General features: G+C 44.2%; 1 protein-coding gene across 1 annotated transcript; it reads right to left on the bottom strand.

The window, feature by feature from the left end:
* Positions 1-1,841: 1,841 nt before the first annotated feature.
* LOC105492175 (kelch like family member 42) lies at positions 1,842-24,893 on the bottom strand. Its single transcript, XM_011759186.3, has 3 exons — positions 23,923-24,893; positions 13,257-13,450; positions 1,842-7,127 (listed from the first exon to the last, which is right to left on the bottom strand). The coding sequence occupies exons 1-3, from the start codon at positions 24,792-24,794 to the stop codon at positions 6,676-6,678; spliced, it is 1,518 nt and encodes a 505-aa protein (XP_011757488.1). The 5' UTR covers positions 24,795-24,893; the 3' UTR covers positions 1,842-6,675.
* Between the last annotated feature and the right edge of the window lie 2,531 nt (positions 24,894-27,424).

Consider the following 27,424-nt stretch of genomic DNA (forward strand, 5'->3'; position numbering starts at 1 on the left):
GAAGCGAAGTCTTGCTCTAGAGTCCATGCCTTTCACCCTTTTGCCTACAGCCAGCAGACTGCAGAGGATCAGACAACATGTGCCTGGCAGAACTATAGGAGCCAGGTTCTCTGCCTTAAAGCGGGGTGAACAGCCAGAAATATAGTAAGATCAGGCTCCTGGAGGAGGCAAAGTAACAGAGCGGGGGCCCTGGCATGCTGGTTCACACTTGTAAATCCCAGCACTTTGGGAGGCCAAGGTGGGAGAATTGTTTTTTGAGACCAGCCTAAACAATGTAGTGAGCGCCCATCTCTACAAAAAAAAAAAAATCAATTAGCTGGGTGTGGTGGCAAGTGCCTGTGGTCCCAGCTACTCAGGAGGCTAAGGGGGGAGGATCACTTGAGCCCAGGTGACCGAGGATGCAGTGAGCTGAGATTGTGCTATTGCACTCCAGCCTGAGTGACAGAGCACGACCCTGTCTCTAAAAACAAGGAGGAGGAGGAGGAAGAGGAGGAGAAGGCAAAAAAAAGGAAGAAGAAGAAGAGGAAATAGGGTGGGTATTTTATTCCCCAAACACCTCCTGCCACACAGAGGTAATCATTTCCACTAATGCAGCATTCCCTGGGATGTAGTCTGGGAACGCCAGGCCCCTATGGTTTCAGACCATCCCAAAGCTAGAGAGAGACTGACACCATCAAACTGAAGGTGGAGGCATGGACAGGAAGCCTGTGGCTAACAGACAGACATAATAAAGATGGGCTCTAAGTTAAAGAAACTTGGGCTCCTCTAAATCTGGGCCTTTATCCTATGGAGTTGCTGGAGATCGGATTTACCAGCATCTGAGTTTTTATTTATTTATTTTTTAATAGAGACAGCGTCTCATTGTATTGCCCAGGCTGGCCTTGAACTTCTGGGCTCAAGCAATCCTTCCATCTCGGCCTCCCAAACTGCTGGGATTATAGGTGTGAGCCACCGTGCCCAGCCCTAAATGGGTTTTTAAAGTTTTCTTGCCAAGGAACTGTTGATGGCCTACAAACAGGAGCCTGGGATCCCTGGCCTCCGAGGAAGTGTTCGGGCTCCCCTCCACACACCTCCTGTAACCACGCCCACAGGAAGAAGCTGCCACGTCACCAACACGCAGGTCAGCCATGGAACGCGCTGCTGCAAAGCAGGACCAGACGCTCCCAGACTGGCTCACTCGGAAACCAACTCCTCCACCAGCAAGAGAAAGGATACCCTTTAGACCAGTGACCAATGTAGTTTTCCCTTCTCCTTTCTCAAATGACAGTTTGTAACCTACAGTGCCTCAGTTTCCTCAACTGTAAAGTGGGGGATAATATTTGTATTTACTACATGGGATTCATGTGAGGATTAAATAATTTAAATTAAAAAATGCTTAGAATAATTCCTGGCAAAAAAAAAAAAAAAAAAAAAGTGCTCAGTTAGGTTTGGGTGTCGCTCTGCTGGGTCAGCCATCCTCCTTCTCCTCCATCAGCATGTCCTGAGTGTGTAGGAAATGGTTGTCCATTTATTTGTAGATTTTTCTTGAGTTGGGGTCTTGCACTGTTTGCCCAGGCTGGAGTGCAGTGGCACAATCAGAGCTCACTGCAGCCTCAAACTCCTGGGCCCAATCAATCCTCCTGCCTCAGCCTCCCAAGTAGCTGGGACTACAGGCATAAAACACCATATTGGCTAATTTATTTTTTGTAGAGACAGGATTTCACTGTTGCCCAGCAGGTCTCAAATTCCTGGCCCCAAGCAATCCTCCCACCTCAGGCTCCCAAGTCGCTTCACCCATTTCCTCCCAGTCCTGGCACAGCCCTGCATACGTAACTGATACATACAACTTAGATAACAAAAAGTGACTGAGAACTACTTTATTTGAAGATATTTTCTTCTATAGTCCTAAACACAAAAGGAATGCTGTTATAGTGAGTACTTCATAGGCATTCTTGTATTCAAATGAATCACATAATGTTTACACTTTTAAGCTACACTTGAAATTGAAGACTTAATACACCCTTTTAACAAAGAAAGTATCAGTCATATCAAAACATAACTATTCATTTTACAGATTATCACTTTCCCTAAAATGACTACTAGATATGAAAACACTGCAGGGACAGCTAAAGCGCCCCATTCTTAAGGTTTTAATAGAAAAAATGACAATAATGTAAATCACATTCTTTACTAAACTATGGCAATCCATTTAAGAAAGCACCAGCCAGCCGTACAAGTCATTTCAGCACCCTTTGCTCTTCAAAATTAACCACCTTTTATATTTAATGCTTCCGGTAGGAATAAAAATGGTTATGTCAAGTACAGATGTCAGCAACGTGTCAGTTGGTGTGAATTTATGATGTGTTCCTAAGTTAACAGAGAAAATAAAAATAAAAAAACTCTTATATGAATAAAACCTAAGGATGAAAAACTATCCTTTGATAATTATCACAAGGCAAAATCAACCACCTTTTCATCAGTCCTAGTGTGGAATGGAAATTTCTTTATTAATACTTTTTATGGGAATGTTTTAAAGGCATAGGTATAAATGCACATGCAATCAGCTTGCCCCTCTTGGATACTAACTTCCCTGGCTTCACTCCTCCTTTTCACTGGACCAAGCTGCTGAGCCCCTAACTGCAAAGTCTGCAGTGCTTAGTGAGCATTTTTAAATAAAGCAGATTACATATGATTTTCATTTTTTCGCACACAAAAAAAGAAGTACAGAGAAGATTATGAAAAGGAATGAGAAAAAGGCATAGAGCAAAAACCTAAAACACAGGATGTGATGTTCAAATTTAAGAGAAAAACAAAACTGGTTCGTGATGATTGTTAGCAAATCACAAAAACAAAGGATAGGGCCAAGACCGAAGGGACCACCAGACCACTGAGCCCCAATGTGCCAGACAAAAGTGGGCATTTTTGAGACGATGCCCTGGTGAAGACAATTACAGTGAACCTCTCTATAAGGCCATAAACTCTTCAAGGTCATGGACCGTGACTTATTTATGTCTGTATTCTCAGCTCTTAGCATTGTCTTGCAAATGACAGACACTCAGTATTTCTGGTAACCACAGAACTGGAGCTCAATCAGCTCACTGCTTTCAAAGCCATTTTGGTTGGTATCTACCGACCTGATTCCTTCAACTCCTCTAAGGCAGGGATGGCAAACAGCCTTCATTTCACTTGATGGACTGGGAATAGATGTCTGGAAGCACCAATCTGACATGGATTCTAAGAGCAAATCCTGGCACAGAGGACAGGAATGCTGCACTCATTCATAATGCCTCTTTAAAAGAGCGGTGGCACAGGTGTTATGTATTTCCCACTCCTGGTCTAGGAAAAAGGCAGCCAACCCCTACTCATATTCCTTTTACATTGCTAGGCTGCCTCTTGAGTGATCTGCATTAAGCCACTGTTCGTTAAGTGCTGGTTGATCAGGAAGACCAAGGCCTTTCCTCTCAATTTATGTCTTTGGCCAAACAGGTAGGGTCAGAACTTCACCTAGAAATCTGAAAACACATCACCCACAATGCTCAATAAGCAACAATTCATTGAGAGAGAACAGGCATTTACTTGATTACTACCTTTGTAGAGAAAGAATTTTGCCCATCTCAATGGTGTGTAGCTTTTGTTGATATCTAAGGCATTTGGAATTACTTAGGATCTTGGTGTTAAAAAAAATGGCAGGGTTAAATTATCTTTGGTTCTCCTTCTAATCTTCTGTTTGTTTCTTCCTGGTACCCATAACCTTCTCAGCACTTCGTCATTGTGACTTAACCAGTACTGTTGAAATGATCAACTCTTTTACACGTTCATCAGAAAACCTTTTAAAGGATGGTAAGGGGAGAGGCCTCTGAAACTACGAGGGTTGAAAGGAAAGCCAGAGAGAATGACAGGAAGAACCAACCTTCTAATAACCCACACACAGGACTCTCTCTACCATTCAGACTGCTATCTATAAAATAGGGTGCTTCTGGTTGGCGAATGCCACCCCAGGTCCTCCAAGCAACCCCTTTCCCCATAGTGGGAGGTCAGCATCCCTCAGAAGAATCTCAGAAAAAAATGATAAAGCATTTAGAGAATTGGGAAGAAAATAGAGAGATACTATCAAAGAGTAAAGGACAGTCCTGGGGGATAAAGGGGGATTTTTTTTCTTTTTTTTTTTTTTTGGAGACAGAGTCTTGCACTGTTGTCCAGGCTGGAGTGCAATGGCGCGATCTCAGCTTACTGCAAGCTCCACCTGAAGGGAGATTTTCAAAGCAACATTGCCTCTATCATAGGTGAGAGTCTTCAATGTAATACTGGCACCAACAAGAGAACAGAGCTAAATTAAAACTACCCTTCGAAATGTCAACAGAGCTGATGTGCGCAGCAGGAAGGACGATGTCAAAAAATGCACAGATCGGTTCCTATTGCACATTCCACCTTTCCCAAGTACTCTTGGCAGCCCAGAATAACAAAATCTTGTTAGATGTCTGTCTTAAAGAGAGCTATAATATGCAAACACACACACACACACACACACACACACACACAAAACCTGGGTTATAAAAGAGCTTTGTGGATCACAGCATACCTCCACTTGATCCAAGAATTTAATTGTCAACATTAGGCAAACAGACCCAATGAATGTAATCAGGAAGAGAATTAACTGGTTGGCTGGAATATTGTATTTGATATGATGTGCTTATGTGCAAACTAATCTCCAACTGTTTGTCCAGTACTAATTCAACTGACTCATCTTCTAAATGTATAGGACTAAGTCTTTAAAACGTTAAGCTTTTCAGCAACAAAAAGTTAACATCATCTAAAATAAATTAAATTTTAAAATATATGTAATGAAATTATAGGTCACTGGAAATTCATTTCTACAATGAATATAAATTAACATTAAAATCTATTAAGTACTATTCCTGGGAAGATTTTGGTTCAGAGGTTATTTTTTAAGGGCATAATATTTGGGAATAAATGGGCACAGCTTAGAAACCCTTACAAAGTTATAAGTAGACTAGAGATAAGATTATTTGGTGATAAGATACAAAGATCTCTATGTCCAAAATAATGGCTTACCTCATCTTAGTTAATAGAAGTATTCCCAAAAAGTTGTGCAAATAGGCTTTTTATAACTGGACCCTTATTTTAAGTATACTAGAGGCCATGGTTGTAAAGAAACCCTGTAATGACTCCGCTAATAAACTGAAGAACTCTAAGTGATTAGCCCCTGTCCTACCTACATCTGCACAGTGGACGGCATACTCCAGGCACTCAGTAAGTGTTTGTTGAATGCATGAATTTGTTCCGACAGTTTTTTCTCCCCCTACGGGACTTTCTTAAAAGTGAGGCACATGCTAACTGAAATGGTTCTGCCTGCTGTTACTGCAGAAAAATGGAATCCAGCTCACAGTTTAACTGATTCCATCACAAAATATCACATAATTTCAGAGTGTTTTCAATCAAAATAAAATTTCCATAAGTATGAGTATATATATTTTTGAGGAATGTTGATCTATGATTGGCAGAAGCTTTTATTGTTAACTCACTCAGTGAAAACAACTGCTTGAGCTGAATTCTATTTCAATTAACCAAGGCAAGTAAAGCACTTTACCTAACTTCAGAAATACCACCAGAAACCATTCCACTTCTGTAAGAGTCTTCCCCTCACTCCAGCACAAATATTTAAATGCTGTCCTTACCTTAGTCTACAAAAGCAAAAACATGAATTACAAAGCTAAGATTAAATTAGAAAGTTGCCTGACTTAAATATGACAAAGTGTTTTTAGCCTTAAAATAAGAACTAAGTCAAATACATTCAATAAAGGTAACTGTTAAAGGCAAATTTTTTTCTTATTTGGTGTTTTCTTCCCTTCCCATTTAAATTTAAGACTCAATTTTTAAAAATATTCATATATCCATTTTTCTAAATAATATATCCTCTTTAAAACCATACAGAATGCCTAGCAATGCAACCTATGTGTCCACATAAATATGCAGTCTGTCACATAAATAAAATAAAAGGTTACATCAGTCTATTCATTCAGCATTTGTAACTGCAAAAACGGCTGGAAAAATAGCTGAGAATATTTTTATCCAAGTTTTGGGGAGGACTGAACACTGGTAAGGATTCACTGTAGGGCTCCATCATTATAAGTTTCCTAAAAAGTAGTGTGCAAACAAAATATCTGAACACAGAACCCTATTTTAAACATACTAGATGTATGTGTGGGTATGGGTGATGGAGAAGAGAGAACGAGTATGTTAATATGAATGCTTGTCAAGCACATTGATAAGAAAACCTCTCACTTAAGGTGCTAATGACATCTCAAGGGTCCTAAATACAACAGATTTTAAAATCATCTTTACCATTTGTTCCAATTATTGACTTTGGCCCTTTACCACACAGACACAATGAATCTACATTTTGATGATCCGTCATTGGCCCGAGTATCATGTCTGGAGATGGATTTGCTCCCATAATTTAAAAATCAATAATTTAAAAAATAACAAAGTTGGTCTCTTTTTTCCAACAGTTTTCAAGTAATTAATTCAAGTAAGCTTATTTACAGCTGCTACTGTATATATGTGACCTACTTTAACCCTTCTTTACCCTTTAGGAATCGGTCTCCCTTGGAATGGGACACCACATTTTAAAAAAAATCTTGAACCAGGTTTCTTTCATCTACTAATTCAATTCAGTCATGTTTCTGCTTTATTGGGCAGATAAAGAGAAGAAACCAGCAAGTTATGTCCAAAAGCTGGAAAACGCCGAAATGCTTCCCAACTATCTGAAAAGATGTTGTACTTGAGGAACACTCGGTGTTCCAAGCTGGTCGACAGGGTGACATCTCTGCTCATGATGTAGATGCCGTCGTTATGGAGCGCACAAGTCAAGTTAAGACCCGATTTGGACGTGTTCTCCTTGAGGTAGAGCCACTGGCGGGTGACGGTGTTGTAGGACTGCACGGTGAGCATGTCTTCGCTCTGGCTGCTCCTGCGGTTGGGCCCCAGCTCGTGGAGACACCCCCCGACGATGTAGATGGTCTCTTCCACAGACACCATCTGCTGCTTGCGAATGTGGACGTCACATGTTTCAAACAGCGTCCAGATGTCGGAAGAGGGGCAGTACTGCAAAATGTTCATGTTCCGGTCTGAAAGAAAGAAAGGCAAGTGATGATTCCGCCCCCACTAACGCCACTAGGCAAGGCTGTACAGAAATGTCTAACTCTACATGCATAATTTGGTAACAAAGAGAAAAAACTGTTTCAGAAAAAGCACAACTTGGGAAAACCATTTTCAAAATGGCTGGGAAGAGATATATTTAGATCCATCCACACTCACTTCTCACTCCCAAACGTCTCTGCCTTGGGAGACTCAGACTGGATAAAACCAGGAAAAAGAGCAGCTCTGACTTTCACACAGCCCCTCCTCCCTGGTATCTCCACACCCGTGAACCACCAGGTCAGTGTAAAAAAAAGTAAGTGCCTCAGACCCCTCATCAATAGCTACAAAATTACCGACTACTTAATACAGAAGCCAGGCTGGGCAGGAAGCAGATTATTCTTGACAGCTGATCCTAAGAAACAGGACAAGTAGCAACACAGGATTTCCAGGGGCTGTCCAGTGAAAAGGACACATTACACTTCAGGAGAAATGCATCAAAGTCTCACCTGCAGCCTTCTAACAAGCCACAGAATCACTTGGCAATTCAGTTTTCCAGTTTTTTTTAATTATTATTATTTGTAAAGGCAGGGTCTTTACCATGTCCAGCCTTGGTTTCCCAATTTTATCACCAGAGAGACACTAACAAAGGTCTTCCCATGTCCCTCACAAGAGACAGTTGTAGTGTAGATAAGATCAAAGTCTAGATAAAAGGTTGCTCTGACATTTTAAATCAATAATGATTTTCAGCCAGGCATGGTGTCTCATGCCTGTAATCCCACCTCTTTGGGTGGTTGAAGCAGGAAAATCACTTGAGCCCAGGAGTTTGAGACTATTATTAGCCAGGCATGGTGGTGTGCACCTATGGTACCAGCTGCTACTTGGAAGGCTGAGGTGGGAGGATCACTTTAGCCTGGGAGGGTGAGGCTGCAGTGAGCTGTGATCATGTCACTGCATTCCAGCTAGGGTGAGAGAGTGAGATCCTGGTCTCTCAAAAAAAAAAAAAGTAATTTTCTTTAAGGAAAAATGTTGCCTAGTCTCTTTGTGAAAAACACTTGTGAAATTTAGAATATCTAGTTTTGTTTTTCTTGTTTTTAATTGTTCTCTTTTTCTTTTCTCCTCTAGGAAAGAATAAATAAGTATTTTAGCCACAGCAGAAAAAACAAATGCTCTGAGTTATAAACAGAATGAACTTCGTTTGTTGTTTTTTCTAAACAAACAAATCCTATCCATGAAGGAGACAGCTCAGCTCGGGAACTGACAGACAACTAAAGCCTACAGCACTGTGCTGGCTGCAGACGCTTGGTAAGAGAAGACAGCTCATTTTCTCAGAAGTTGCATACCTCTTACAGTCCTTCCTTCCGAGAAAGACCCACCCATAGTTAGCAATGCTTAAAGAGCACCCTCCACAGCCACATCTGATACCAACTAAAGGATCTCCTAAGAGAGCAAAGTCCTGTGCGCGCACATGTCCTGATGCCTGGAGAAATCTCAGAATTGTAAGCCACGGCATTAGGAAACTGTCCTGACTTCCACCCATATTAATACCTCTCCTTCTTTCTTTTTACTGTAGCTATTACGATAAAGATTATTTTAGGAGATGGCCCAAGGGGATTTAAGTCACTAATTTATCAAAAAGTGCTCCTTAGTGACCTGGCTGTCCACCGAATGAATAAAGAACTCATTATATGAGGCTTCCACATATTTCTAAGCTCCAGGCCCAAAGGTCTTTCCAGGTGTTCTGTAAATGTTTTCTCTCCTCACTCAACAAGGGCTCAGACCATGAAGAGGTGGCTTGAGTTGGTGGAATGATCTTTTTGTTTTTACATTTAAAGTTGATTCTGAAGTTTGACAAATCACCCTTCTTCCCTTTACAGCTATTACTCTCTACTGAACTTCTTTGAATTTCTTCAGTGCCGCTAAAGAATTAAAATCATCAAATAGCTACCATAAAAATGAGCTATTATTTACTAAATTATAAAAGTCTCACTTGACTTAAAAAGTCAGGAGGCTAAAAACTAACTTTCTTTTTTTTTTTCCCCTAACAATCATGATGTCTTATCTGAAATACACGGAACTATTAGGAAGTGCTGGGAAAGCCCCAGCAGAGAAAGAGGAGGGCTTCAGAGTATAAGTAACTGCCCAGCTCTCCCATTTTAAAAAACTAGTTGTCAACCCTTATACAAATAGCCATCCATCCACATCACTGAACCATCCCATCAAGGGTATTTGGCTCAGGGAATCCAGAACAGAAATCACGGTGGGTGGCCCAAGTGAAGAAGGCACATTAGCAGTGGCTTGTGAAGCTACAAAACACACAAGAAGGGTTTTCTAGGTCAAATCTAAAGAACATTTGCTCAGCCAGGGTCATGGAAAAACTAGGAAATCTACCAGTAAAGTACTCTTTGGGTTACAGTGCCGCCTGTCAGTGTTGAACAGCTCTTGGTTACAAGAGAAGTCAAAGCACATATGTGCGTTATGTCAGCCCACAAGATGCAGTCTGTGTTACTCAACCTAGAGAGGAATGAGAATTCTTAGAATTGCTCATAGGTAAATAACTGGGAATATTTACTTTCCTAGAAGAAAAGACACACACACACACACACACACACACACACACACGAGAGAGAGGGGGATTACTACATAAACACAGGAGTTCTGGGGGACTGAGGGGCCCATAGCTTAGTCTAAACCTATAAAGTTAATCACTGTAACCTGACAACCAATGTTGAAGATCAAAGAAATGACTACTAAGTCTCTCTCTTTTTTTTTTTTTTTTCAATTATATGTAAAGAAAAAGTTGTAAACTATCTTTAGTGGAGAGTCACCAGAGAGGGACATTGGGAACAGCTCAACAAATAATGAAAACTTGGAGTGGGGAAAAAAAAGGTCACTTCTCTTTGTCTTCCCTCTCCTTAAATACATAAATATACACAACGCTTCAGTGGGTTGCATGGTTGTCCCTAACAAGATACGTCAATTTCCTAATTCCCTGAACCTGTGAATGGTGATTTTATTTAAAAAATAATAATAATAAAGCGGGGGGAATCTTTGGGCCAGGCACAGTGGCTCACGCCTGTAATCCCAGCACTTTGGGAGGCCGAGGTGGGAGATCGCTTGAATTCAGGAGGTTGAGCCTGCAATGAACTATGACTGTGCCACTACACGTGTACAGCCTGGGCAATAGAGTGAGACTCCATCTCAAGGGAAAAAAGAAAAAGAAAGGGGATCTTTGCAGATGTAATTAAGTTAAAAACCTTAAGACAAGATCTTCCTGGATTACCCAGATGGGGCCTAAATCCAACAGTGGCAACTGTCCTTAGACAGAAGGGGAGAAGCCACAGACACACACAGAGGAGAAGGCCCTGTGAAGATGGAGGCAGGGGCATCATGGAGCCACCAGCCAAGGGGCGCCGAGCTACCAGAGACTAGAAGGAGCAAGGAGGAATCCTCCCTTAGAGGCCTCAGAAGGAACACAGCCCTGCTGACACCTTGACTTCTGACTTCTGGTCGCCAGAACTATAAGAAAATATATTTCTGTTGTTTTAGGCCACCAAGTGTATACTCACTTGTTACGGCAGCCACAGGAAACTAACACACCTCCCACCATCTTCCCCACTGAATTAATGTTAAGACTTACTCTAAAAAGAAATAAATCAGATGTTCATCAAATACTTTACATTTTAACTTCTTCCTAACATAAATCCCCCAAAACAGGACACATTTGGAGATGGTGGAAGGAATTTCTGTCACCTATCTGGATGCTCTGTTAGCCTGTGGATTTCTGTCCTTTGGGAAGTCCCCACGGCTGCTGCGGCCTCACAGGTCTTCTTCGTGCTTGTTAGCCAGGGCTGAAGAGCTCTGTCCTGCCCATATGGTACCACGAAGGAGTGGCAGTTCATTTCACCATGTCAAATAAAACGGCAACTCTACTACTTTAATGTGGCTTAAAGTCCTAAGAGCCAGGTTACACCTTTTCTGTAAGTCCTGGGCTCCACAGAGTCAGACAGACCAAATGCAGAAATAGATTTCCTGGGATAAGCGGTAACTTGGAGACATCTGCTTTGGAGAGTGGAGGCAAGGAAAGGCACCCCTCTGCTTGACTGTCCCCCATTGTCTGTCTTCCCACAACCACAGTTTTCTTTTTTCTTTCTCTCTTTTTTTTTTCCTTTAATTTTAGAGACTGGGTCTCACTCTGTCACCCAGCCTGGGGTACAGTGGGGCAGTCATAGCTCACTGCAGCCTCAAACCCCTGGCTCAAGCAATTCTCCTGTCTCAGCCTCCCAAATAACTGGGACTACAGGTATATGCCACCACATCCAGCTAATTTTTTTTATTTTCATTTTTAGAGAAGGGGTCTTGCTATGTTGCCCAGGCCTGTCTTGAACTCCCGGGCTCAAGCGATCCTCCTGCCTCAGCCTCCCAAGTAACTGGAACTACAGGTACATGACACCACATCCAGCTAATTTTTTTCTTTTCATTTTTAAAGAAGGGGTCTTGCTGTGTTGCCCAGGCCTGTCCTGAACTCTCAGACTCAAGCAATCCTCCTGCCTAAGCCTCCCAAAGTGCTGGATTACAGGCATGAGCCACTGTGTCCCGCCAACAACTACACTGTTCCCTATCACTGTTACATGAGACAATTCCCTACCAAGAAGAGCAGTATAAAACTTGCTGGCAAGCAGGGCATGGTGGCTCATGCCTGTAATCCCAGCATTTTGAGAGGCCAAGGCAGAACAATCACTTAGCCCAGGAATTCAGGACCAGCCTAGGCAACATAGGGAGACCTCGACTCCACAAAAAATAAATAAACTTGTGGAGAAATTTTTTCATTTCCAAATTATTAACTATACAATGCCTGCCAAAAAAGTGAAAAACACATATGCACATTTTTTTTTTTTTTTTTTTTTTTTTTTTTTTGAGACGGAGTCTCACGCTGTTGCCCAGGCTGGAGTGCAGTGGCGCGATCTCGGCTCACTGCAAGCTCCGCCTCCCGGGTTCACGCCATTCTCCTGCCTCAGCCTCCTGAGTAGCTGGGACTACAGGCGCCCGCCACCGCGCCCGGCTAATTTTTTGTATTTTTAGTAGAGACGGGGTTTCACTGTGGTTTCGATCTCCTGACCTTGTGATCCGCCCGCCTCGGCCTCCCAAAGTGCTGGGATTACAGGCTTGAGCCACCGCGCCCGGCCCACATATGCACATTTTAATAAATAGTAGAACCAGGCCAGGAGCGGTGGCTCACACCTGTAATCCCAGCACTTTGGGAGGCTGAGGCAGGTGGATCACCTGAGGTCAGGAGTTACAGACCCGCCTGGCCAATGTGGTGAAACCCCATCTCTACTAAAAATACAAAAATTAGCTGGGCGTGGTGGTGTATGCCTGTAATCCCAGCTACTTGGGAGGCTGGGGCAGGAGGAGTGCTTGAACTTGGGAGGTGGAGACTGCAGTGAGCCGAGATCGCGCCACTGCACTCCAGCCTGGGTGACAGAGGGAGACTCCATCTCAAAAAATAAATAAACAAATAAATAGATAGTACAACCACCTCCCACTGCTGGTCAGGAAAGAGCTCTCTTGTATTCATGTTCTTGCTCCTCCTGTGATGTGTGACCACTGTCCTAAAGCTGGGTTTCTGGAACCTCTGTCTGATGTGTGTGTGCTCACAAAGAGAGAAAATGAGAACTAATGTGCAAGGATGCTCTGGTACTAAATTCCATATTGGTGGATGGGGGCAGGTTTGCTGTGTGTTTGTGATAAGGATGGGAATTCCCGGATAATCTTCTCCAAAGACCTACCCAACCTCAGAAAGCGATCCCCACAAACCAGGCCCAGCCAAATCACAAGACAGCTGACCAAAAAGCTGGGTTTCCAGAAGCAAAAAAAAGAGAACGTATTTTTTTCACAGCTCTCCCTTCCCCATGCTCACACGAAGTTATCAAAAGATCCCTCCTGTCCCAATCATCCCTGCCATACGGGACTCTCTTCCTTCCAGATGTGTAAGTGTACACTACTGAAGCATAACATGACACTTGGATATGTCGGGGTTTCCTCTGACACCCTCTTGCTCTTCCCAGACTGCTGACGCCTACACATGGGCAGACCACCTACCTGGTCCCTTCACTTACCTCTGGTAGTGTATCCTCCAATGACATAAATTTTTCCCTTACACTCACAGGCAGAGAACTCAGCCAGAGGATTGGGTAAGGGCGCCACAAAATTCCACGCATCCTGCTCAGGGTTGTAACACTCAACGTTAGAAACGGCCTGCCCTCCAATGGCATAGAGTTTTGAATGAACAGCCACAAGTTTGAAGTTAGACCTGAAAGAGAGACACACAGGCCCACAGAGTTAGTTCTTCTGATCAATGAGAAGTGTAACGACGGCATGAATTCTCCTGGACATCAGAAGAAAATTAGCTCTCCCCGTTGGGGGCCATTCCACCTGAGGACAGAGGAGGAAAGGATGGCTTCTCGAACCTCACTCCTGTCCCCAAGATTCCACGGGAATGGCACACTGTCCAAACACTAGCTATCGAAGATAAGCAGTTCAATACAACAAGTTATTAACCTTGTTCAGCCTTAGTCCAGCAACCAAAGACAGTGTGTATACACTAAACTCCACACTTTCTTTCAGGGGCAGGCGCAAAAGTAAGAGGGGAAGGCACCCACCTCACCCGGTTGTCTTTCACCTCTCAGAATGGTTATTTCATTCTTCCTACTGAGTAGTATGGCTTCATCTTAGGGACACACTGGTGCTGCCGAGACAGACAGGCAGGTATGAGGGGTGACTGCTAAAGGGTGGGTCAGGAGACGCTTGCACCACCAGTACACCTGAGCAGGACACTGGTCCTGCCTCCCCGCTCCAAAGGCATCTGACATACTGCTTCACAACATATAAGATGGGGAGAGGTCAGCACTGAACAAATTCAGTTTGGATTTACTTATTTATTTACTAATTTATTTATGAAATAAGGTCTTGCTCTGTCACCCAGGCTAGATTGCAGCGGCACAGTCATAGCTCACTGCAGCCTTGAACTCCTGGGCTCAAGAGAGTCTCCTGCCTCAGCCTCTCGAGTAGCTTGGACTACAGGTATGCACCACCATACTCAGCTATACTCAGCTAATTTTTTATAAAAATGTTTTGTGAAGATGGCATCTCACTATGTTGTCGAAGCTGATCTTGAACTCCTGGCCTCAAGTGATCCTCTTGCTTCAGCCTCCCAAAGTGCTAGTATTAGAGGTATAAGACACCACAACCAGCCTCAAAAATATTTTGATCCAGCATTCTTAGAGTCTTTACATATGTTAATTCAACAAATACTTCTATTGACAAATGCTCATCTTTCATTAAATTAAGTAACTTGAAAAAGAGATGTACAATGATTTCCAGCTCTATATTCAGTAAATAATTAAATGCTGCTCATCAGCTTCAGACACTAAATAAGTCTTATGATTTTTGAACTGAAAAGTAACACAAAATTAATTTGTTTTGATATAGTACACAAGGATGAATCAGACCTTTGAAAGCCAGGAAGGATAAACACTTGGGAGTGCTGGGTCAGTCTGCTGTGAGATGTACAACAGTCACAAGTTTCCAAGAGTATGCGCAGCAGCATGATGCAACAGAAAAAGACCTGAGCACAAATCAGAAGACCTCGCTTCTAGTCCCAGCTCTGCTGATAACCAGCAGTCTGACCCTGCTCCAACCACCTCACTTCGTCATCTGTAAAATGGTGATAACAGCCATCACAACGTGGTAGAGATGATTAAATCAAATAGTCTATCAGAAACTACTACACAGAGATAAAATACTATCGTTCAAATTTCTGTTTTCTAGTGTTTGAAATAAAGGTGCTAAACCAAGTGAATTTCAAGACCACATCTAATTCCAACACAATGATGTCTTCAAAAATAATAATATACTAAGAAAGAATGGAGGTAGAGACTATGCACACACAAAAAATTATATAAGGGGGTAGATTAAGAAAAAGCAGTGAACAAGAAGCCCATGCTTGATCTCCTAAAAAGTGTTCAATAAAACTGATGCATTAGACTATGGAAACAAGGTTAGTAACAAGCACCTACTAAACAGTTAAGATTTTTTAAAGATTCCTATCATGTTTGTATCTAAATGTATTTTAGTTTGTTTTTCCAATCAGAGCGTGAATAGAGTACTCTTCATCCAGAGCCTCGTCTTGTCCCTTAAGGCCAGCCAGCCAGTCAGCCCACTTTTTTGTGCCAACAGACGTCAGGGTGGCAGGTACTGGGGGGTCCCTGATTCCTGCTGCTTACCTTTCTTGCTGCCAATGGTCCTTAAAATCCAACCATGATGCCCTCTCTGTGTGTGCAAATTTGGGGAACCAAAGGAAATCAAGCTTGTAAACAAGCACTAAATTTTCCCAGCCACAATTTGTTTTTGCTCCCCAAAAGTACACAGATAGTAAATTTTGTAAGATCAAAACAGTTTTTAGTATTTATCCAGCATAATCATTTGTCCTAAGCAAACATGTAAGGGGCTTCTTTTTGAGGCTCAATGAATAGGCAGTTAAAGTAAACGATTCCATCTCTCCAGACCCCGACACGCTCAAATTCACTTGAAGAGAAACACTTTTTAATGCTGAATTTGTTTTAAGATGAAATTGCCACCTAAAATCAGACCATTTAATAAAGAGGCATACTGCTAAAGGTTATGAGTCCAGGCTTACACAGGGAAATCTCAGACATCATCACACATCAATTGCTGTCTGACCTTAGAAAAATTACTGAATCTGTTTATCTGTTCCTCAGTTTTCTCATCTGTTAAGTGGGGATAAGAAGGGCACAATATCTGGCATGCAGTAAGAGCTGAAAATGACAGCAGTTGCAGAGATAAGTCATTCTGCATTGGCATTCTACGGAATGCTTCTCTGGGTGTCGTAAGTCCAAGTTTTTCTTAACCTCAGGAGGGTTGGTTTCTCATTTGTCAACTGCAACAGTCACTGACTGCGACGTAGTCTGGAACTCTCTACAAAGTGCGCTCTCATCCACAAATTCTCATCACTCACTGCTTCATTTCCAACTTTCTGAAAATAATTCTTCCAGGCCGGGCGTGGTGGCTCACGCCTGTAATCCCAGCACTTTGGGAGGCCAAGGCGGGTGGATCACGAGGTCAGGAGATCGAGACCATCCTGGCTAACACGGTGAAACCCCATCTCTACTAAAAATGCAAAAAATTAGCCGGGCGTGGTGGCAGGTGCCTGTAGTCCCAGCTACTCGGGAGGCTGAGGCAGGAGAATGGCTTGTACCCAGGAGGCGGAGCTTGCAGTGAGCCGAGATCACGCCACTGCACTCCAGTCTGGGAGACACAGCAAGACTCCGTCTCAAAAAAAAAAAAAAATTCTTCCAGTCTTCACCTCCTGAATGGTAAAGGTATAAATTCAAGCTATCAACCGCCTTTCAAAATTATCATCTCTACAGTATTTTCTTAATATTAACATACTATGTTCAGGAGTTAAAAAGAAGAACTTCAAGACCAAGTAACAAATCATTTATCATAGCTATATACTTGTTACTTGCAATAAAAATATTATCATTAAAATTTCTGTTTTAAGTGAAGAAATTAGATAAAACCACAATTGCATTTCAAGGTCACTTATAAGAATTTTTTTTTTTTAAAGGAGAACTTTTTAAGAGACAGGGTCTCATTTCATTGCCCAGGCTGGAATGCAGTGGCCTGATCATGGCTCACTGCAGCCTTGAACGCCCGGCCTCAAGCGATCCTCCTGACTCAGCCTCCCAAGTAGCTAGGCCACCATGTGTGGCTTAAAAAGCTCTTTAAATCCCTAAAAGTTAAGTAACATGAAACATGCTAAACACCAGCACACAGATCTCAAGGATTAACAGTAGCTACATACAACCACAGGAAGGCGAGATGACACAGAGGTCTGGGTGGCTTCGAGTCTAGCCCTGTGATTATATGGAAGGTAATTAAACTCACAAAGCCTCAGTTTCCACTTTAAGGAAATGGGATTCATAACATCTACCTCATAGAGATGTTGTGAGCGTTCATATGAAGTGACACCTCAAGTTGTGTCTACAATACCTGACCCCGAGTAAGAGCTCAGGAAATGAAAACCATCATTATGACTCCCTATGTAGAGAAAGAAGTTTGCTTACCACCAGACTAAAAATTAGAACAAAATGCCAAGATCCTTTCAAAAGTCCTTTCTCAATCACTCAGAACACGATTGCTTAAGTCTGTGGGCAGGTCCTTTTGTCTCCTCTTTCCCCTTCATCTACTTGCCTTCTGCCACGTCCCTACGCATTAATTTCCCCTAGGGACTAGGAAGGGGAGAAGGGGAAGGGCAGAAAATAGAGGTAGTCATTGTTGCTACTTATGCCCAGCTCTAAGAAACTCCAAAAGCAAAGATGCAAAAAGCAATTTAAACTGTTGGCCAAAATTAAATGGGGGGGGGCGGGGGGGGACTGTGAATAGACATACAGTTTTCTTTCTTGCACTATTCCCAGGCTCTACTACAACATCAACCACAGAAATGCTCCAAAAATGGTAAACATTGGCTGAGAGGAGAAGGGACAGCTCAGCAAACGCTAAGGCTGAGAACTGCAATTCCATCTCTGCCAGGAGACACTTGTTTATTAAAGTCTCTCTCCCAGCCTTGCTGTATTCACACAAGGAACAGGAGGAATCACTCCAACTCCATTTTCAGAGCTAAAGTGCAGGGCAAGGGAAAAGACTAGAGAAAGCTTTGGAAATGGAGAACATTAACGAACAAACTGCTGCAACAGTGGTCAGTTCCTGCAAGTTACCACTGATTAAAGTGAGGAGGGAAAGCAAGCACCCTCGATCTCACAAAGTGTTTTTTTGTTTTGTTTTGTTGTTGAGACAAAATCTCACTCTGTTGCCCAAGCTGGAGTGCAGTGGCGCGATCTTGGCTCACCGCAACCTCCCCGTCCCGGGTTCCAGTGATTTTCCTGCCTCAGCCTCTTGAGTAGCTAGGGCTACAGGTGCCCACCACCACACTCAGCTAATTTTTGTATTTTTAGTAGAGACAGGGTTTCACCATGTTGGCCAGGCTGGTCTCAAACCTCTGACCTCAGGTGATCCGCCTGCCTCAGCCTCCCAAAGTGCTGGGATTACAGGTGTGAGCCACCACGCCTGAAGGTCTCACAAGCTTTTATGTGTGAAGAGTTACATCCTGACAATGTGTGAGATCAAACCCACATTCAGACCATCAGGCAGTGTTGCACACTTGGCCTACAGAGCAAAACATTTCTTTTCTACCCCCTGATGATCATATAGCACCCACTATCTTCTCCAGAGTGCAAAAGGCTTTATAAAATCTCTCAATTGGCTGGGCACAGTGGCTCACGTCTGTAATCCCAGCACTTTGGGAGGCCGAGGCGGGCAGATCACGACGTCAGGAGATCGAGACCATCCTGGCTAACATGGTGAAATCCCATCTCTACTAAAAATACAAAAAATAAATTAGCCAGGCGTGGTGGCAGGCGCCTGTAGTCCCAGCTACTCGGGAGGCTGAGGCAGGAGAATGGCGTGAACCCGGGAGGCGGAGCTTGCAGTGAGGCGAGATCGCGCCACTGCACTCCAGCCTGGGGGACAGAGCGAGACTCCCTCTCAAAAAAAAAAAAAAAAATCTCTCAATCCTAGAGTTCCTGCTATTTAAGATTCTGGATCACTGCACTATTCAGTCCCTGGGAAAAGTGAACTGCTCTACATTTGACCCCTTTTTCAAAGTAAAATACTGATACATCCCAAAGCAGTCTCCGACAAAGGTGAATCAAAGTAGATGTGAAATTGTGCATAGCCAGAGGCCAAAATCTGGTTTTCTTTCTCAAGGTTCCAAATTACTTCCAGTGCATGCATAACTTGCACTGGATGCATCATCCAGGAACAACTCCATACTAGGTTTCATTTTTACTTGTCTCATCATCTAAACTCAATTTTAAACTTCTTGAGGGCAGCAACTATGTCATCAGTTTCTGTATATCCAATTGTGACTAGAAAAATGCTGGGCTTAAAGGCTGTGGTGGAGCTGAGGCACACATGATGAAATTCTAAAAAGTACCACAAGAGATCTGTGCTCCATTTCTTAGAAGGAAATATTTTTTAACAAAAATAAGGGGGGAAATGTGCATGAAGATGGTCCCTGCAAGTCTAAAAGCCAAAACTTATCAACAATTTAAGTGGTTATAACTAATCAATGGATATTTACATTTTGGTTGCTATACTTATTACACATCCTTGAGCAATTTACTTAACTTCTCTGTGCCTCACTTCCTGTCTCTTTAGAATGGGAACCTGCCTAACAGCCCTTGTGAAGAATAAGTGAGATAATACATGCAAAGCAGCGGGAACAGCACCTAATGCAGAGTTAAGTGTTCAATTAAATGATGTCTCTCATTATTTCTCAGCTACTCTAAATAAATATAATGACTGTTACCAAGGTAAAAATGTTCACTATAGTGTTACAAATAAAGCGAAATATAAAATTATACATTAACTTTTATTACAATAATGTAAAAATATATTGCATAATTTTTTTTAAAGAAAACACGTATTTTAAGCACCTATTATTATTGGACATCTTGTTAGGAGTAGGGCTATACATAAGCATTGAATAAGTCCTAGCTCCTGATGGGAAGGCAGAGAGGAGAGAATGTCAATTCAAGTGGGGGAGTGGGCATGAGATGCTAGAGGAGCAGAGATGGAACATTCAGCCCAAACGAGAGTTCAGGAAGGAACTCCTGGGAGATATGTCATACCTGAGTCAAAGCAGAGGGAGCTAAAGAAGGGTACAATTTCCAATACAGCATCAATAATCAATTAGAAGATATAATGGAGGGTCAGGCATGGTGGCATGTAATCTTAGCACTTTGGGAGGCCACAATGGGAGGATTACCTGAGGCCAGGAGTTCAAGACCAGCCTGGGTAACATAGCCCCCATTTCTACAAAAAAAAAATATTTAATTTTAAAAAGTTAACTGAGCATGGTATTGCATGCCTGTAGTCCTAGCTACTGGGGAGGCTCAAACAGGAGGATTGCTTAAGCCCAAGAGTTGAAGGCTGCAGTAAGTTATGATCACACCACTGTACTCCAGTCTAGTGACAAAGCAAGACCCCATCTCTTTAAAAAAGAAAAAAAAAAGGGATATTTGGATGTCTGGCAACATTTTCTCTCTTCCACGTGGAAGTAACCAGCTGTGGCTGAGAGGCAGAGCCCTCTTCTGGTGGGGCAATAGTTCTCGGCTTCATCATAACTCTCACCCACCCCTCTCTGCAAAAATTTCACCTACCCAGTCACTTTGGGATCTTATTTTTGAATATTGCAGAAAAAATAACTGCATGGGAAAACATGCACAACATTACGTAACAAACGAGAGATTAATATCTGTATTCACACATGGAACTTCTCGAATGTGAAGAAAATAAGCCAATTTTTAGAAAACTGGCAAAGATCATTTACAAAAGAAATACAAATGGCCAACATATAAAAAGAATAATCTCTCTTCTAATTGGGAAAAATCACACTAGTGTTTTTGCCCATTAGGTTTGGGGAAAAAAAAGATGATAATATTCTATCTTGGCAAGAGTATAGGGAACTGGCAAGTACAAACACTGTTGATGGAAGAAGAAATCAGAAGAATATTTTTGATGGGCAATTTGGCAGGAGCAACCAAAATCTATTGATTTATTTATTTTTAACTGTTTATAGAGATGGGGCCTCACTATGTTGCTCAGGCTGGAGTGCAATGGCTATTCACAAGCCCAATCAGAGTGCACCGCAGCCTCCAGCTCCTGGGCTCAAGGGATCCTCCTGCCTAAGCCTCCCAAGTAGCTGGGACTACAAGCGTGAACCACTGCACCCAGCTTCAACAAAACTTAAAACATGTATACGCAGCTGGGCACGGTGGCTCACGCCTATAATCCCAGCACTTTGGGAGGCAGAGGTGGGCGGATCACGAGGTCAGGAGATCGAGACCATCCTGGCTAACACAGTGAAACCCCATCTCTACTAAAAATACAAAAAATAATTAGCCGGGCGTGGTGGCAGGCACCTGTAGTCCCAGCTACTCAGGAGACTGAGGCAGGAGAATGGCGTAACCTGGGAGGTGGAGCTTGCAGTGAGCTGAGATCGCATCACTGCACTCCAGCCTGGGCAACAGAGTCTCAAAAAAAAAAAAAATGCATACACTTTGCCCTACCTATCCAGAGATTCCACGAATTTTGACATAGGAAACTAACTCACATATGGCTACCAAGATACACGCACATCTACCAGGATGTTCAATATGGCAATGCTTATTGAAACATCCAGTGCAAATGGAAGTGACCAAAATGTTCATAAATAAGGGAAAGGCTAATTACATTATGGTACATCCTTAGGGTGGAATGACACACAGCCATTAAAAAGTGTGAGGTAGATCTACATTTGTTGACAGAGAAAAAACTCTCAGCTATGGTTAAGTGGAAATATCAAGTGCCATAATAATCACTACAACCTAGTCAATTTTAGAATTTTTAAAATGTGTAAGGTGACACACCACCGTGCACATTAATATACATAAACACTTTTCCCCTATTGTTAACCACTATCAACATACTTATACAGCTGACCCTTTAATAACATGGGTTTGAACTGCGAGGGTCCACTTATATTCAGATTTTTCTTCTGCCTCTGCCACCCAAGACAGCAAAACCAATACTTCCTCTACCTCCTCAGCCTACTCAGTGTCAAGACGATTAAGGATGATCCACTTCCGCTTAATTTTCTCTTCCTTAGTTTCTTAATAACATTTTCTTTTCTATAGCATACTTTATTGTTAGAATAAAGTATATAATACATATACAAAATGTTTTAATTGATTATATTATTGGTAAGGCGCCTGGTAAACAGTAAGCTATTTAGTAGTTAAGTTTTTGGGAGAGTCAAAAGTTATATGGGGATTTTTGACTGTGCAGGGGTCGGTGTCCCTAGCCCCCACATTACTTAAGGGTTAAGTGTATTTATATAAGTATACATGTAATTTACAAATATAGATGTTTATACATTTATAATATCTAAAGGTAACAAAAGTCTGTCGATACACTGACACTTTTTTTCTGTACCCTGAGGGCAGGCATTTCCTCTTCTTACTCTGTATTTTTGTGTAATTTGCAGTTTTTCTAAGAAGCATGCATTCATGCATTACTTGAATGCTTTTTTTTTTTTTCAGGGGATGAAAAGGGCCTTCCTAGAAAAAAGACAAAGACTACCAAGGATGTATGAAGGGAAGAAAGAACTGTGAGGAACTGCGGTACTAAGGATGGCCTGGTGAGCGTCAAATGATGTGTAGCTGGAGGCATGTAAGAGGAGACAGAGAACTCAGGGCCGCCCACCCCTAATCAGACCACCACCCATAGCCACACAATGTTTCTTTGTTGTTTCAATTACAGCGCATAGAATGTTTTAAAATAACACTTCTGATACCAAATTTTAAATATGGTATCATCTCAATGGTGCAAATAATGCATTAAAAATGGGCTGGCAGGAAATATGCCAACCTGCAGTTACTGCCTCTAGGAAGAACGAGTGGTAATAATCATCTTTTTGCTTCTTCATTCTTTTCCATTTTCTAGTTTTCTGTAACCATGTATTATCAGGGAAAAAAGCATACTTTTCAAAATGAATTCCATATTATAGGAGAAATAAAGCCAGTTATTTCCCCAAATAATCCCTGGCCAAGGAGGACCCTCGAGTCAAATAGATAGATATATAAAGGATTCTCTGTTACTGTTAAGACTTCCTTCGCCTAGCTGTGAGTTCCCCAATTCCTTGCTCCACACTTCAGGACCAGGACCCTGTGAGGACTGAGATGGAAACACGTGGATGGGAAGAAAGGGTATTTTCATTCTTTCTTGAGTTACACTGATTCTCTTCCCTGCTTCTGAATGACTCTGAGGCCTCCTCGGCGCTACCGTCTTTATTTCCTACCATCTCTTCCTGTATATGCTCTTTGCTGTTGTTTTCATATTCCTTCCCTGGTTCGTTTCCCTTCTCCCCTCTCATCCCACTCCTCAAGCTCCTCCTCTTCCTTTCTTCAAGTCACCCATATTGGAGGCAGGAGGGATTTGCAGGATGGGAGGGGGAGAAGGTTGGGTAAATGAAAATATTCCAATTCTATAGTTGAACACTTCCAGGCTCAAGCTTTGGGTCATGACGATGGCTGTCCAGGGAAGGAAGCAAAAGAGAAGATAAAAAATAAGAAAAGCAACCCCTATTGCAAATGTTAATACATTTCCAGTGATTATCTCTTGGTCATGATGGGTGTCACAGTGTGAAAGACTCTCTGTTGTCACAGTCACTGACAACAGAAAAAAATCCCCCAAAGTCAGTGTCACAGGTTACTGTCCAGTGTGTCATTACCATCAGGATCGAATCCTAAAAACTAAGAAAAATTTTTTTAAAAATTAAGGAGCAATTTTCTTTTAAAGTATTCTTATAGGAAATCACGACATCTTTTTTCACAAGAACAGAGACAAAGAAAGCAGATTCACCTAAAGGCACAATACCTGCCAAAAAACCACTCCACTACTTGACCTCACTGGGGAGTTCCTCTTCGCAATTTCTTAGTTCACTGGGAACTTTGCCAGCACCAAGGCCAACAACATTCCTGAAGATGTCATTTCCACCTCAGCACACCCTCCCCTATTTACTGGCTCAGTAAACACCGGGCCCATGAACTAATGAACAAGTGAATGAATGAGAAGGCAGCAGCACTCTGCTGGGGTGCTTACCTCTTCTGGTTCATGGAGGCCACCTGGAGCCACTCGTTGGTGCTGGGGTTGTAGGAATGCGCAGCAGAGATCTCCTGGCTAGTGATCCTGTACCCGCCCACTATGAAGAGGTAGTTGTCCAGGATGGCAGACCCATAGCCCCTGACATTGACCAGGTCGGGAGGAAGGTTGTTGGCCAGCGGGAACCAACGCTCAGTCATCTCCTCGTACCTGAGCATGGACGGGGGCTCCCCCTGGTAGGGGTGAGGGGCCAGGGGTCCCCCCAGGAAGTCCCCGAGGGCCACGAGGACAGGAGTCCCAGTCATCCGGGCCTCCCTCAGCCTCTGCTTCAGGCTGACATCCCCTGGAGCCTGGGGAGGAGACCCCAGGAGGTGGAACTGGGGCTTGCACAGCACCTCGTGGAAGTGGACGACCATGAAGCGCAGGCAGGCCTCCTGCAGGTCGGGCAGCCCGTACACCTGCGCCAGGCGGTACATCTCCAGGCAGTTGTTGAGCCGCACCTGGGACAGCAGCAGCTGCAGCAGAGACGTGACCTGCAGGAAGGAGGCCGCCTCCACCAGCTCGGACAGCAGGCTCACCTCATCCATCTCCTCATCCTCGTCCACCCCGCCGCCCTTCTCCCCGCGCGGGCCCAGGAGCCAGCCTTCGCGGGCCCCGCCGGCGTTGATGAAGTCCAGCACCAGCCTCAGGCCCGGCGCGCTGAGGCCGCGCAGCTGCTGCACCTCCGGGCCGCCGGCCTCCTGGCTCAGGGCCTCGCGCATGCCGGAGCGGTAGAGGGCGCGGAAGTAGTCGCTTTGCTCGATGAGCTTCCTCTTGCTCACCGGGTAGCAGCGATCCTCCAGGCGGATCTGCACCATCTCCTCGGCCGACATGGCTGGGCGCCCCGGGGCGGCGGCGCTCACCGCCAGATCTGCGCGCCGGCCTCCCCGCCCCCACGCGCGCGCCGGTTCCGGGCGGGGCGCCGAGGGATGGCGGCCCGGGAGGAGCGGCGAGGTGAGGGCCGCCCGCGCTCGCCCGGCCTCTCCAGCGGCCCCTCCTCCCGGGGCCCGCTCCCGCGAGGCGGCGGCTCTGCCCTTCTCCTTTTCCTCAGCGCCAAAAAAGGGCCGGCGGAGCGCGCCGGGCGTCCTCGCGCGGGCTCTCCCAGGCGGCGCCAGGCGGGAAGGGAATCCCAGCCCCCAGCCCGCAGCCTCCTCCCCTGCCGCCCTTCTCACTTCCGCCCGCGGGACCCCGGCCGCCGGCCTGACCTGCAGGCTGGATCCGGCCCTCGGGGAGGCCCGGGAGGCTGCGGGCCTGGGCGCCCCGCCTGCGGACGCGCAGCTGCGGGAGGCGGAGGGCGCGCGTCCCCGCAGCCTCTCCGCACGCCCGGGGCGCGCGGCTCCGCCGCCTGCCAGGGGCTGCAGCGATGCTCCGGGGTACCCCAGGGAGAAGAAATTAGTTTTCTCTCCCACGCTGCTTTACACGGGCTAAAGAAAAAGAAATGAACGTGGGAGGAAAGAGGAGGGAGTCTCTGGTCCAGGGAGACAAAAAGGCATCAAATCTAGGATCGTCCTTCTGGCCCAGTCCGGCATCGAGTGTCAGTGGGCTGAGGCAAGCAGGCAATCTGTGGACATGTTGGTGGCAATGTTGGTGGCACGTAGAGCTGATTCTCTGGTAGGGTCGTCGCGTAGGAGCCATCTTACAGGAGGTCCAGGCAGATGGCAGCAGGTTCTCAGAGGAATCGGGTTGGGAGGCAGGGGACCTTGCATTTGCCACTGGGGCCCGTTGTTCTCCCTAAGTTATTAAAAGAAAGATGAAAGCGCAGTTCGACTAAATAAAGTTACATCACGTGGCTTCTGGTTTTAAACCACGTTTTCTATGAGCCATTGCTTGTCTACTTCAGTCTGCTTGGACTAGCCATTACGGAATGTTATCCTGTCGCAAAAGATCTGACAAAATCAGCTCGTAGATGTCTGCAAGAGGTAGCTTTTCTTGTCACCCCGTTTCTCCACCTACCCTGCCCCCATCATCTGAGGACTATTAAGAGAGATCACACGTTCAGTTTGGCTGAGCGCGATGGCTCACGCCTGTAATCCCTGCACTGGGGGAGGCCAGGGTGGGTAGATCACGAGGTCAGGAGTTCGAGACCAGCCTGGCCAACATGGTGAAACCCCGTCTTTACTAAAAATACAAAAATTAGCCGGGTGTGGTGGCACGCGCCTGTAATCCCAGCTATTCCGGAGGCTGAGGCAGGAGAATTGCTGGAACCCAGGAGGCGGAGGTTGCAGGGAGCCGAGATCGCGCCACTGCACTCCAGCCTGGGTGACAAAGCGAGACTCCGTCTCGGAAAAGAGCGACCACTTGTTTCCTATGTTCTCTCACTGACCATTGCAATTAGAAGGCCCACCCCAAATAATAACAGGAAGGACTTTTTGTGTTGCTCATGAATTCATCCAAGGAAGGGGACGGGGGGGGGGGGGGGGGGGGGAAATATACTGTTAGGGTTATCTTTGGGTAGGAGAAGAGAGAAGGATTGAGAGGAAGCAGAGGGTGTGTTCACTCTTATCTTACAAAACAAAAACAGAAAACCTTGAAAACTTCCCCCAAACCAAGATTTGAGAACCACCTATGATAAACGGTCCTTAACTTGGAGAAGATATGTGTTTGGTTTTTGTTTTGTTTGTTTGTTTGTTTGTTTTTACAAACTTCAGCTTTCTTCTTGAATGACAGGTTGTTAAATAATATCTTCTTCATAAGTACATTTCCCGTATTTAAAGAAGTACATCCTACCATGCTAACATTTTATGTTGGGAAAGGGAAAGGGTTAAAAACCAGAGAACTAAAGAAAGTCATAGGTGAAACATGAGATCCTTTTAACATAGTTTGGTTACGTTTGTGGTTCTTACTATGGAATTTGCTGCCTCACAGAGAGGTGTTATTATTACTTTGGAAAGGAGGTTTATCTTTTTATTTTTTAGGAAAAAAATTCTTTTTTTTTTTTTTTTTTTTTTTGAGATGGGTTTTGCTCCTATTGCCTAGGTTGGAGTGCAATGGCGCGATCTCGGCTCACTGCAACCTCTGCCTCCCGGGTTCAAGCGATTCTCCTGCCTCAGCCTCCCAGGTAGCTGGGACTGCAGGCATCAGCCACCACGCTCGGCTAATTTTGTATTTTTAGTAGAGATGGGGTTTTACCATGTTGGTCAGGCTGGTCTCGAACTCCTGGCCTCAGGTGATCCACCCACCTCGGCCTCCCAAAGTGCTGTTGGGATTACAGGCATGAGACACCGTGCCAGGCAAAAAAATGCATTTTTTTTCCCCATAGCGATAGGGTCTTGCTACATTGCCCAGGCTAACCTCAAACTCCTGGCCCCAAGGGATCCTGCCACCCCAAGTGATCCTGCTGCCTTGGCCTTGGCTTCTCAAAGCACTAGTGTGTCTGGCCTATTTTCTTTATAATAATGCTGGGAATAAGGAACTAAAAAATAAAAGACATCGAAAATGGTCTAGTAGATTCTGGCCTCCCTGG

The sequence above is a fragment of the Macaca nemestrina genome, chromosome 10 (genome assembly GCF_043159975.1).
Source record: "Macaca nemestrina isolate mMacNem1 chromosome 10, mMacNem.hap1, whole genome shotgun sequence".
NCBI lineage: Eukaryota > Metazoa > Chordata > Mammalia > Primates > Cercopithecidae > Macaca > Macaca nemestrina.

What these genes read in the sequence shown, in the direction of transcription:
- LOC105492175 (XM_011759186.3), bottom strand. Translation starts at nt 24,794, where the DNA reads ATGTCGGCCGAGGAGATGGTGCAGATCCGCCTGGAGGATCGCTGCTAC. An exon ending in GCCTCCATGAACCAGAAGAG is followed by an intron (nt 13,451 to 23,922) that starts GTAAGCACCCCA and finishes TCTCTCTTTCAG; the next exon opens with GTCTAACTTCAAACTTGTGG. An exon ending in TGGAGGATACACTACCAGAG is followed by an intron (nt 7,128 to 13,256) that starts GTAAGTGAAGGG and finishes TCTTTCTTTCAG; the next exon opens with ACCGGAACATGAACATTTTG.